This window comes from Peromyscus maniculatus, chromosome 12, assembly GCF_049852395.1.
Source record: "Peromyscus maniculatus bairdii isolate BWxNUB_F1_BW_parent chromosome 12, HU_Pman_BW_mat_3.1, whole genome shotgun sequence".
Classification (NCBI taxonomy): domain Eukaryota; kingdom Metazoa; phylum Chordata; class Mammalia; order Rodentia; family Cricetidae; genus Peromyscus; species Peromyscus maniculatus.
This window is the reverse complement of record NC_134863.1, coordinates 70,876,051-70,889,867: the sequence shown is the minus strand read 5'-3', so window position 1 is coordinate 70,889,867 and position 13,817 is coordinate 70,876,051. Positions and strand designations below refer to the sequence as shown.

Here is a 13,817-nt window from a genome sequence, read left to right as displayed (position 1 = left end):
TCATTTTTAATTTAATAATTAAATCACCAAGGCTTTCATGCATTACTCCAAAAGTAATAAAAAAAATGTTTTCAAAAATTAGGCCTATAAGTTATCAACGTAATTGTTTTTGTATTTTGAGAACCAGGCAAAACAGGATATCCTTTTAATATATTTTTCAGATAATTTTAATATAGCAGGGATAGAAAAAGCCAAAGATGAAGACATTCCATGGAAAAGTCTGGGCTTATTTTAATATATCATATTTTTATAGCAATGAAAAACAAAATTATAAAGAGCAAGACATGTTGTGTTTCTATTTAAAGATGTATGGGCCTCCATATCTCTCAAATTTATGATTGAGTGCCAGTTTTTACTTTTTTTTCATTTTTTATTAAGAAATTTTCTATTCACTTTACATATTAACCACACATCCCCCCTCTTCCTACCCCCCCAGCCTTCCCCAACCCACCCCCCCATCCCCACATTTTCCAAATCAAGGTCTCCCATGAGGAGTCAGCAGAGCCTGGCACACTCAGCTGAGGCAGGTCTAAGCCCGTCCCCCGTGCACCAAGGCTGTGCAAGGTGTCACACCCTAGGCACTGGGCTCCCAAAATCCTGCCCATGCACCAGGGATGGATCCTGATCCCCTGCCTGGGTGCCCCGCCCACAGTTTGAGCGACACAACTGTCTCCCGTATCCAGAGGGCCTAGTCTAGTCCTATGTGGGCTCCATAGCTATTAGTCACAGTTCATGGGTTTCCACTAGTGTGGCTGGTCATCTCTGCACTCTTTCCCGTCATGATCTCGATGTCCCCCTGCCCACAGAATCCCTCCTCTCTCATTGATTGAAATCAGCCTGGAGCTTAGCCATGGATCTCTGCATCTGCTTCCTTCCATCAGTCACTGGATGAGGGTTCTATGAGGACAGTTTTCACTTTTAAGCATATTTTGCTGTGTTTGAATCCTTTGAATTGAAACTGTTGTGTAGACGAACTGAAACACAATTGAACAACTTACGGTAAATTTCCAAAACTACAGTAGCTTCTTGCGTCTGTCCTTTGGCATCCGTTGCTTGGCAGCGATAGATACCCGCATCTTCTATGTTTGCATTATAGATGGTTAGTCGTGACCTGACCCCTTCCTTCTGTAACATAACCCTCTGTGTTGAAATGATCTTTTCTCCTTGAGGATTGTACCAGTCTATACTCTCAGGCTCACCAATTGCTGCAAGACGGAAAGAAAAAAATGTTTGAAAAATCGATTTGGAGTGTTTGTTTTCACAGTGACATTTACTATTATGTAACAATTTCAGCAATTTAGAAAAAGAATGTCAATAGAAGACTGGAAATCTGAAAATTGTACAGAACTGAAAGTAAACACAAATGTTAAGACAAATGTTCATCCTTGTTTAATCAACATTAAGGACTCCGTCTGGCACATGTAAGCAAACTTCAAATATTTCATCTGAAATACATTACTAGAATTTAAGCTGTGCGGATTGAAGCTTCTTCAAAGTCATAATATATGGGTTATTTTTGCACAAAATATTAAAACTGCCTTAGGCCGACATAAGCCCAATTGGTAGACGTTTTAAAGACAAAGGTTAATATGATTTCTTTTGCTCTGTTGTCATTCCCAAGGTCAAGAGACAGCAGTATTGGCCCAAATAAAGAATTACTCACAAACATGTAAATATTTTGTAAAACAAATTTTGGCCTTTGGTATTTCTAAATTTTGAGTTAATTTTCCAACTTGTTCCAATTGCTATTTAAAAAAAAAAAGAAATCCTAATGTCTCTTTCCAGCTGAAATGAGTTATTTTCTCATCTTCATCTGAAATTATTAACTATTTAATCATATTATAATTAGAATTAATAGAAATAGTACTTATCCTGCTTAGCATTTATAACCAATTATAGTGTAAACATTAATTTAAAGTTTTCAATTCAGAATCTATGTCATGAACCACTTCATAAAACTAAAGCTCCCTACATTTTCTGTCAGTCAACAAAGATATTTCATCTAACGTGCATTCACTCAAAAGTAGTGGGAAAATGCATAAAGTTAACAACCATGGGTCCTCTGTGAAGATAATAGTTCCTTCTTTTTTTACTGTTATGAAAAATAACTTTCTTTGTTAAATATTGTAGACAGATCCAAGGAATAAACAATAAATGTGCATCAGTTCAACTTGGAATAATACAAAAAAATCACAGTTTTTAAATATAATGTAATATTGCAAAAATATTTTACATATTCCACTTTCTAACATTATGGTAGGGAAATTTTACCGTCATAGAGGTATCACTAAATTTACACAAAGCAATCACAATTCTATTTCTTTCAGACTCTCTAGTGAGTGATAATTTCCAGTAAGATGTTCCATATGAAAACTGAGCTGGGGTATTAGACACATGATAAAAATAATCAAAATTATTCTTTTTGTGAAAGTGTATTTAAAATATTTACTATATATGGAACAGTTTTTCATGAATAATGTGATAGGTCACTGGCTAGTTTAGAGTGAAAGTATATGTGTAGAGTTTCAGTTAGTCATATACTTAATGTATCTGAATTTAAAGTATTCTCTGTATATTCACTATCAGAGTAGCAAAAATAATGCAAACTCTGATTTTCATAGTTTCTGTCATTACTATACTTACTCATAAGAAATTCAATATATTATTAAATGAGGTATTTTCAAAATATTCACTTGTTAATTTTTGTTTTTGTATCACTTAATGCTATAATATATAAACCAAATTGCAATAATAATACACAAAATAAAATTTATTTGATTTTTGTAATAGATTTAAACTTTCCATTTTATGTATTTTTTACCTAAACAGTGTATACATATAAAACATGTAAAAGATAGAAACAGAACCTAATGTCCTTTGGCCAAAATTCCTCTGACATAAGTAAAAATATTAAACAAATAATTATTCAGCTTTGATACTCTATTAGTATACAAAATGTGTATTACCATATGTGTCATTTAAGATACACAGGGGAGTAAACATTTAAAAAATAAAATTTTGTTTTTTTAATATTTTCTAATCAAAAAATCAAATATTTAATGTCTATATTCTCTGCATATGGTTTATGAATGTTAGCTGAACAATATTCTACTTTTTTAGTCCTTGTCAAAATTTAAATAAGCCATTGCATTGTCAAGACAACTTTTCCCCTTTTTGTGTGATCCTGGAGATTTAAATCAGGGCTTTGCATGCATTAAGTAAGCACTCTATCACTAACCTATACTACAAATGTGCTAAGCAAATTTTGTATTATCTATGTCAGGAATACTTATGGCATTCTTGATCTATGTCAGGAATACTTAGGATATTCTTGTATTACATTATTTGACTATTATCAGAAACAAAGACATATTTAAAATAGCTTCATACATTATTTTAGCATTAACTGAATATTTTGAATACACACACATATGTACATAAAGCTTATGTTCATAAGTGTGGATATGATTAATACAAGCATGTGGATAATATGTTCATTTGACATTTCTATAATATAGTGAATTAAAGTACACAAAAACTATCTGAAAAAAATAGAATTCTAATTAAATGGAATGAGGCTCATATAATTTATGGCAGAAATGTCATGTAATACATTGATTAATCATCATTTTTTTTTCAGAAACCTTTCTTGCCTAAATAAATATGCTTGATTACAATTTATGTACCAAAAGATACACATTATTTTGTCACTTAACTTTCTTTCAGGTGTTAGAATTATACAGTATAGTATCTAATTTATTCATTACTTATTTATGTACAAGTATATTCATCTTCAGATAAAATGAGTCATAATATGGGTATATAGGAATAATATTTAAATCACAAGAATTTTCCTATGCACATATTTTATTTTATAATGTAATTTTATAAATAAGTTAGGTACTTTGATGACCAAATAAATAAAAATAAATTTCATGTTATTATATAATTGTTCTCAACATTTTTTTTCATATAATAAGTGAGAATATGCTATTTTTTAGCAAGATCAATTTTAACTATTTAAATTTATTTAATGTACTTTATAAACACTAAAAGCACAAGACACATTATCTGAATACATACCTGTACATGTGAAGAATTTAGATTCACCCACACTAAGCTCTACTTTGCTAAGTGAAATTGTCACTTGAAGAAGAGCTGAAAAAAATATTTGAGTAACAGTTAATTTGGATTTTGAGTACAAATTCTAGTTATTGATGTATAAGACACAAATGACACACATAAATAGTTTTTTGCCAATTTTTCATTATTTAATTGCTGTAGAATAATCTATCTGTACATTAAGAATATGTATTACTCTCACTGATTAATAAAAAGCTGACAGGCCTATAGCCAGGCAGGAAGTATAAGCAAGACAGCTAGACAAACACAGAGGATGCTGGAATGAAGAAGGTCAGAGTCAGAGGAGACCCCAGCCAGTTGCTGAGGAAGTAGGATGTATAGAAAATGAGGAAACAAGCTATGAGGCACATGGCAAAGCATAGATGAGAAATATGCATTAATTTAAATTTAAGAGTTAGCTAATAACAAGCCTGAGCTATCAGTACAACATTTATAAGTAATATATCTGGGTGGTTATTTGGGAACTGGTGGGAGTAACAGAAACCTGCCTCCTCTGAGCACAACACTTATATCCATAACAATTCTGTCATGTTGAGACTCATGTTTTCGGTAGTGGATATGTGTTTTCAGGAGAAATCCAAAGAAGATGTTTGCCAAACTAGAATAGCACAAAGGTCTAACAGTCAATTGTGGTAAGTATAAATGCCCTTGGAAGACACACAAGTCTTTTTTTTTTTTTTTTTTTAATAGGCAGTATTTTTATAGATGAGGTTCTATTCACTAGAACATCATAAACTGACTTTAAAAGAAAAATGAGTGTTTTAAGATACAATGAATAGTAGCTCAAACAACAAATAGGAGAAATGGAAATATGACTTTTCAAAAAAAATGCATATTTTAGACTAGGTCCCAAACATAACTGTTCTGAAATGTTTAGAGAAATGAAATACATACTCAAAGCATTTCAACATGCTAGAAGAGTAGACTTCAATTTATTTTCTGTCCCGAAAAAATGAATATTGATAAGGCAGACATATTAATACAAGGTAAGCATTAAATAATTTGTGCACATATTTAAATGTCACATGGGATTCAGAATGTACTGTGGATTGTATGAAGAATAATCTACATAGGCTCATGTGTTGAACACTCCCTTGAGGCTGATCATATGAAAGGCTGTGGTTACTTTTGAATCTGAAACTCTACGGAACTAGATGGGTTCTAGGTGATGATATTTTGTTTTGTTTTGTTTAGCTCGATTCAATGACAGAAGTATAGGGATAGGGTCAAGACTAACATGACAAAGCCATTTGGCATACAGATTGGAAATCTAATCTGTATCCCCAGAAGAGCTACCTGGAATTGACAGAACATACATATTGGGGTCCAGATGTTCTACAGATCTTTAGGAGGTGCAATCCTTGTCCCAGATGTGGCCCCTTGAATGTGGAAAATGCAGGAGATAGAGCCTAAAGGGGATGCCTTCCACAGCAAAACAAGCCCACAAAAGTTGAGGGTGTGCCAAAAGACTTGGATAAGGAGCTCAAAGACATTGATCAAGCTCTGCTTGCCCTGCTATTTCTAGCAGTTAGATAAACAATGAATAAACAGCAATGGGAAAATAGGAATAATTCATTCCTGAAGTGAACCCAGAGTCTTGTATTTTTGCCTACCATTACCCTCTGTTCCTGGTCCCTTTGCTACCCAGGGTTACTCAGGCTGTGGCATATACCTAAGAAAAATGTATGATATGCAAATGTGAGGGAACGTGGTGTCATGCAAATGACTTATGAAGGGCCAACACCCCCCAGGGCTCAGCACTTTTGAGCTGAGACCTTTGCAGCTGTCTAGCCCACTTTTCTTCCTGGGTGTAAAACTCTTTCTCTTAATAAACTGTCTCTATTTCTATCACTATATGTTACTGCTCCAATTCTTTGGTCCAGGAAACAAGAGCCTAGCTATATCAGCAGGTGCTCTCTGAGTCATGCAGGTAACAATTGGTGATCTGCCAGTCAGAAGGTACAATTGGGTTATGTCTATAATCTCTGAACTTTAACACAATGGAAGATTAGATGCTTTCAGACTTTTCTCTCTCTCTCTCCCACAAAAGAACCATGAACCCTGACAGCAGAGCACTCTTTCTTGTTTTCTTTCCCTCTCCCTTTCACAGTCCATGGAGCTCTTTGAAATGGTAGGCAAGCTATTGTGGAATGCCTAAGGATAACATGATGCTAACAGTTACCAAAGGCCTGAAAGAAAATAACACACAAGTGAGTTGTCGAAACTCTGGTCAGTGGGAAGAAAGCCCTGAAGAGTTGAATTCTCAGACCAGTGCTTCTAACTCTCCTGAAGCCACACTTAGAGTAGACTAAGATCCCTAGATAACAATGACTGTGATGTGATCTGCAAATGACAGATCTCTTTGTGGACATAGACTTTTGAGAAGTCCACTAATATAGACCTTGTACCACCCTGACCCATAGAATTATCATAAATACACATTTTAATTGTTTTTATTCTCAGCTATGACGCATAATCAAATACTGGACTTGGCTTTATCCCGAGGCTATAAAGAAAAAGAGGCCTCTAAAGAAGCTCTCTGTGTGTATGTGTGTGTGTGTGTGTGTGTGTGTGTGTGTGATGAGTGTTGATTAATGTACAGAAGTATGAACTACGCGATACTGCATCCAGCCTTTTCTTTTAAATATCAAGAGAAATAATAAGATCTTCATAACTATCTGCAAAGATAATCAGAAGCCACAGAAGAAAGCACATAATACTTTGACACCTTAGATTATACTTGTTTGTGTACAAATGCCAACTAGCAAACAGAATATCATAAAAAATGGAACTTAGCTAATATATGTTGTCCTTCTCAACAAAGCCCTGACACATCTCCATGTTTTTACATTTATCCAGGTAATCAATAAAGGACCTTGGTCCTAATAATCATACCAGGAGTAGTACTTCTTGTCATCCATCCACATGTGCCATTCATGATCTGATCATTCAATGTCTGATAAAGCATGTGCCAGGACTTGCTGTGGATATTGCTTTATATAAATAAAACACTGATGGCCAATGACCAGGCAGGAAGTAGGTTGCCAGGCAGGAAGTAGGTGGGACAAGGAGAGAGGAGAATTCTGGGAAGCAGAAGGCTGAGGAGAGAGACACTGCAGCCACCGCCAGGATAAGCAGCATGTAAAGACTCTGGTAAGCCACCAGCTACATGGCAAGGTATAGATTTATAAAAATGGGTTAATTTAAGATATAAGAACAGTTAGCAAGAAGTCTGCCACGGCCATACAGTTTATAAATATTATAAGCGTCTGAGTGATTATTTTATACGTGGACTGTGGGACTGCAGGGCTTGGGGAACCTGGAGAGAAGCCCTGCAGCAACAAATGGCGCCCAACGGCTCGAGTTTCCACCTTAAACCTGAGAATATTTAATAACCAATTCTAAACAGAGCCAAAACCAGGTTCCTGCTTCTTGTCTCATATGGACAGCTAGACGCGGGTTTGAACACTGGCGGGTTCCTGGCGTGTGCGTTTGACCAGCAGTATGGCGGGAATGAGGCGTCTGCCAGTGGCACATTATGCTATGTGGTAGATTTAGTCTTTACTAGTATTTTTTTTTTTTTTTTTAAAAAGAGGTTTCTGGGCTACACGCTGCTTTGATAATAGCTTAGACCCACTATTTCAGAGACTTGATGACTCCCAGAGCTGGCAGAAAACGTACCACTGCCATGTTGGAAAGCTGAAGTGGGCGGAGCCAGCTGCCACAGTGCCATTTCAGGCTTAGAAGGCTACAGTCTAAAGCAATAGGCTCACAAAAAGACTGATTCAGATAAAATAGTTTACAATGTGTGTAAAATATATGTAGGCTTGAAAGAGACAAAAAAGATAAATTAATATAAAAAAAAGTCACATAAAGATGAATATTACACAGAGAATCTGGATTGTGTTGTCTTTGGGATTTTTAACTACAAAAAACCTCTGATCGAAAAAGATGTTGAATTAAACCAATATGTATATTTTAAAGGTACCTTGACTTCAAAATTTGGATTTTAAGGATATGTTGCTTTGGAAAAGAGGTTCTGCTTTTGTTTCCACAGAAAGCCAGAGGCTGTGGATTTGTTCCAGATTAAGGTACACCAGGTTTCACCAGCCAAGACCCCCTGAAAGGTCTCCGATGACACCATGGCCCAGATGATCCAACATCCAGAGCGGTTTCAAAGCAACTGGCTCCCATAATACAGCCTCATGGACTACCCCATAGGCCTAAAATTTTCTTTGCGTCCCCATAAGATAATGCGCCCCCCTCCATCAGGAAGTAGTAAGAGACGCTACACCCAAATTCCCAAATATACCAAGCTGGCTTTAGAGGTGGAATTGGCTCACTCCCCCTCTAAACCCAGACATATTGCTTTAAAAAAAAATGGTTAAGAGATTCTTGTGTCCCAAATCAGAAGAGCCCTCTGGTGTGGGACAGAGAAAAACAAATATTTTTATTTAAAACAGGTTGATTATAAATGTGATCTCTTTATAAAAAAGAAAAGGGGATACGATATAGATATATACGAGGATGGAGATGATAAGATAAAAGAGTAGATTAATGAACCTACTTTTAAAGAGCAACTTGTTTAAAATGTTTTACATTGGTATAGATTTTAGTTTATGTTTAAAATGTTTTACATTGGTATAAATTTTAGTTTATTGATACAAACTTGAAGTTAATTTTGTTATACTGTATATATATATTTCTATTCTTGTTTGAGGTATTATGTTTATGTAACTCATTTAAAATTGTAATGGATAATTAAAAATAGATTAATAATTAGTCATCTATGATAATCTTATCTGTAGCCATGTTAGTTAAGTCTTCTAGGTATACATAGATATATTTTAGATAGATAGGTAATCTTCAAACACTTCATAGACCTAGAGAATATGGCATTTAAATAACTTAAAATTCTGTTGACGTGAGACACAATTGCTCCTGGCTGCACCAATTTGACCCCGAGAGAACGTTGGGCTTCTAAGACATTTCCATTTGGAAATTTGTCTTTTTGGCACAAAATGGCCTACTGGGCAAAGAACTGCCCTTGCCTTGATGGCTGACAGTACAAATACAATGCTGTCCTTTCTGGACAAGTGGGACACAAGGAAAGCGACCACTATACTCTGCCAAGACAGGATAAGATGGTCTTTCAGAAATCCTGCTTCTGAAAATGGTCTGTCAGATACTCTAGGCCTGTAGCCAAGTTGAATGCACCAACAATGCTGAGAAACATTAGGTGACTGTCCAGGCTGCCAGCTGTCTTGGTCTACTTTTGCAAGATTCCTGAAAGTTGCTTGCATCCATCTACCATTTCTCAGGTACCATTATGTTCCTTCTCAGGTCTTTGATGTGGTTAAAAACTAGATAGTTGTAATTTCCTCAGTTATGATAAAAGATAAGTTAGATATAAAACCTTAAACTCACAAATATAAGATAGATAGGACATCTTCTTTAATATTGTAACTATAATTCTTGCTCGGTAATTGTTTTGTTATATGTAATTTTACCATGTTAAAGTTAAAACCTTCCTTTTTTTTTTTTTTTTTTTTGGTTTTTCGAGACAGGGTTTCTCTGTGTAGCTTTGCACCTTTTCCTGGAACTCACTTGGTAGTCCAGGCTGGCCTCGAACTCACAGAGATCCGCCTGCCTCTGCCTCCCGAGTGCTGGGATTAAAGGCGTGAGCCACCACCGCCCGGCAAAACCTTCCTTTTTAAAAAAAAGAAAAAAAGGGGAAGTGCTGTGGATATTGCTCTATATAAATAAAACACTGATGGCCAGTGACCAGGCAGGGAGTAGGTTGCCAGGCAGGAAGTAGGTGGGACAAGGAGAGAGGAGAATTCTGGGAAGCAGAAGGCTGAGGAGAGAGACACTGCAGCCACCGCCAGGACAAGCAGCATGTAAAGATGCCGGTAAGCCACCAGCCACGTGGCAAGGTATAGATTTATAAAAATGGGTTAATTTAAGATATAAGAACAGTTAGCAAGAAGCCTGCCACGGCCATACAGTTTATAAATATTATAAGCATCTGAGTGATTATTTTATATGTGGATTGTGGGACTGCGGGGCTTGGGGAACCTGGAGAGATGCCCTCCAGCAACAAGGACCCTCAAGATTAATTAGAATCCGCATTTCTATTTGAACCATAGCAATGTATGGAGAACCAAGAAAGATTTTTTTGATGAACCATCCTGATTTACCAGTAAAGTTCAGACCTTAAATTTAGTTTACAGTATTGGGATGAAGGCACATACTTACTCCTGACCATGTGCTATGCCCTGTAGAAAAATACAAAGAGTGCGGACAAAGTTCAAAAGCATGCTGAAAAGCTAGTGGTTTAAGTCCTAATGACCATCTGCCCAATGTGCCTGTCCTCCCATAATAACAACCCAACATTTGAGATTATAATAATCCAACAGGGCTCCAGGAGTGTAAATATCATTACAATAAAGGAAAGTTCAGTTAAGGTATTTATTCATTACTTATGACAAGTTTGAAAAGGTTATTTAAGGAATAGGGGAAGTCTGCTCCTAATTTACAGCAGTCTAATTGGGGCTTTCAGGAAATTCAGCAACTTGGATCCCTCATCCTCAAAGGAAAAGTTTTCTGCCTCAAAGTTTGACTCTGTGGAAAGTGTCAAAGTGTCACATGAGACCTGAGAATTAAGTGATTCAGCTACTGGGCATTGTTGTCTTGGTGCTCATAAGATACCAAAAAATTGTGCTTACACTCGTAGACACCATTGGAAAGCATTCCCAACAAGCAAACCCTCTGATTAGTCTTAGAGACCAAACAGAAAATCCCAGGTCTGCTTCAGCTGTGAAGTTCCTGGACCCTACATATGCGAATGTGCCAAACGCAGTCCACGGTCATCTGTGGGGACCCATCATATAGGACCCAGGGAGTTGTCATTAGATGACATGTCTCCATGCCAAGAATAGGAAGGGACAACTTCTCTATGACCACATTACAGAACTGAAAGTTCCCAGGGAAAGAGTCTGGAAGACAGAAAAGCAAGACACCCTCACAGATCTTTCAAGAGTTATCCATGTTTCTTCCTAAGACAGACAGAGATCAAAGATCCTTTTTCTCTGTCAAAAAAGTGTGTCATATGTGCTCATAATTATGTTCATGTAACAGTGAGACATTCTGTGTCTATGTGAACATGTGGAAAAACTCAGTCTCTAGGAATCCTAAAAATAATGGAGTAATAAAGCTGTTGATACTTCATTAATTTCACTCTTATGGTTTTGTGCACAGCAATACAGTTGTCATTTTAGCATGCAATCTAAAGTATGAGTGTGTGTGTGTGTGTGTGTGTGTGTGTGTGTGCGCGCGCGCGTGCTCGCGCGCGCACACACATGCTTCATGGTGCTTCTGTGTATGGATGTGCTTGTATGCTTGGATTAAAAGGACTAATAAGCTGGGCGGTGGTGGCACATGCCTTTAATCCCAGCACTCGGGAGGCAGAGGCAGGCGGATCTCTGTGAGTTCGAGGCCAGCCTGGGCTACCAAGTGAGTCCCAGGAAAGGCACAAAGCTACACAGAGAAACCCTGTCTCGAAAAATCAAAAAAAAAAAAAAGGACTAATAAATGCATAATTTTTATAAAATTAAACATTCTTAACTTCTTAAGATGTATTGAAATAGCATTTGGGGGGAGTCTATAAATATTTCATGAAACCTTAAAAATGCTACTTATTTATACAAAATCATATTTATTCAATTGTAAAATAAAAGTTTAATTTAGCTATGAAATTTAAGTTGGATACATAGATTTTGATAGGTACTTGCTTTCAAAATATGGTTTAATATTTATAATATAACAGAAATATAAGCCATAAAATGATTTGTTAGGATGGACGATCTCTAAAAAATTAACAGTAAAATAGTTTTACTTTTGGTATTATTATAGGCCTCTTTAGAGCCAGAAATATTCTTAAAATACAAATGATAAATATAACATTTTTATTTGGAGTTATGCATTTAAGATAATACTTATGTTTACCAAGATCATTAGGTTAATTTCCTTTTCACAAAAGACATATAAAAGATGCAATTCCAATAAGTAGTAGTATTCAGAACCTAGGTGAGCCTAAGTTGTATGTAATTAAATGTCTATAAATTTTTACAAATATCTATAATTAATACAAATAAATTTAAGACAATTTTTAACTTATAATTACATTAAGATTAAAAGATATAGCTGACTACCTATATTCTTTCAAAACAGGAATTTCAAGATTTTTTATTCTGTTCAAATTAAAATTAAGCAAAAATTCACTTTATTTATTTTTACTGAAAATTCATATAATGTATTTTAATCCCCTTCTCAATCTCCTCCTATATCCCCCCAAACTCCCCATCCATTTAATGCTCCCTTTCTCTTTTAGAAAACAAAGAAAAAAGGGGATGGTTCAATTAATATAGAGGAAAAACAGCACAAAAACACGTATGTATACCTTCATAAAAACACAAAGTCAGAAGCCATAATAAACATGTGAAAGACTAGAAGATAAAAAAAAATGCTCAAACATAGCAATATGAGAAAAAAATCTAAAAACTATCATTGAGTACATTTTGTGATGGCCATCTACTACTGATATGGAACTTACTCTTTTAAGTGTGGTTTTTATACCCAGATAGACTCCATTAGAGAAAATTAAATTTTCCTTTGCAAGCAGTTGTAAATTGGAGATTGCTTTTTGCTTAGAGATGGGAGATCTAGTCTACTTCCCCCTCTAAGTTTTGGGACTTCCCACTCCTGCTTGAACCTGAGCAGACATATGCATTCTGCCTCAGTCTCTGTGAGTTCATATGTACATCTGTCCTGCAGTGTTAGGAAGACAGATTAATTAGTGCCATCAATTCCCTTTGGATCTTAAATCTCCCTCTCCCTTTCTGCAGAGTTCTCTGAGCCTTGAAGCTTTGAAGAAGGCATTCTATTTATGACTGAGTGTTCCAAAGTCTCTCACTCTCTGCACATTTGTTGTTGTGGGTTTCTGCATTAGATACCCTCTACTGTGAGAGGAACCATCTCTGATTATGGTTGAGTGATAGATACACTGATCTATGGGTACATCAAAATGTAATTAACAGTCATTTTATTGCCTTGTTCCTTTAGCAGAATATTTTGTTTTCTCATAGGCCCATGACCTATCTAACCTCAGCTTCTTGGCCATCTGCAACATGTCAGGCTTGGATTACCTCTAATTCCATTCATAAAATGGTTGGCTGGTCCCACCACATTTGTGCCACCATTGAACCAGTGTATCAACAGGCAGGTTAACATTGTTGATCACAGGTTTTGTAGCTGGAATGGTGGTTACATTGCTCTATGTATCATGAAGAGTATCTTCTATTACCATGAATATTAGTCAGTAGAGGTGAAGGCCCTCGGTAGGCACTAGCTCAGCTTCTCTATTTCATTGAGATATGCAAATGTTTTCTTCAGCAATAGGACCTTTAACATCAGTTTGTGGAGAGACACCAATAGCCACAGCAATAGTTTGAGTTGTTTGTGGTTGTCATAGGACCCCTTTGGCCAACAATTCAATTAGATGTGACCCTTTTCTGGCACTGGAATTTTCACTTGGATTTTGATTCTCCTTCTACTAGAAGTAATTAGTTTTCTGTAGTCTTTCATTTAGGGGTTGTACACCATAAAATCCCCCC

At 36.0% G+C, this 13,817-nt stretch overlaps 1 protein-coding gene across 2 annotated transcripts in view; it reads right to left on the bottom strand.

The window, feature by feature from the left end:
• Ncam2 (neural cell adhesion molecule 2) overlaps window positions 1–13,817 on the bottom strand; it is a 423,714-nt gene that overhangs the window by 179,588 nt on the left and 230,309 nt on the right. For both annotated transcript variants that reach the window (XM_076549131.1, XM_076549130.1), the window contains exons 2-3: window positions 4,084–4,158; window positions 999–1,205 (exon numbers count right to left, since the gene is read on the bottom strand). In XM_076549131.1, coding sequence (XP_076405246.1) covers window positions 999–1,205; window positions 4,084–4,158 — 282 coding nt within the window. The remainder of the gene's footprint in view (window positions 1–998; window positions 1,206–4,083; window positions 4,159–13,817) is intronic.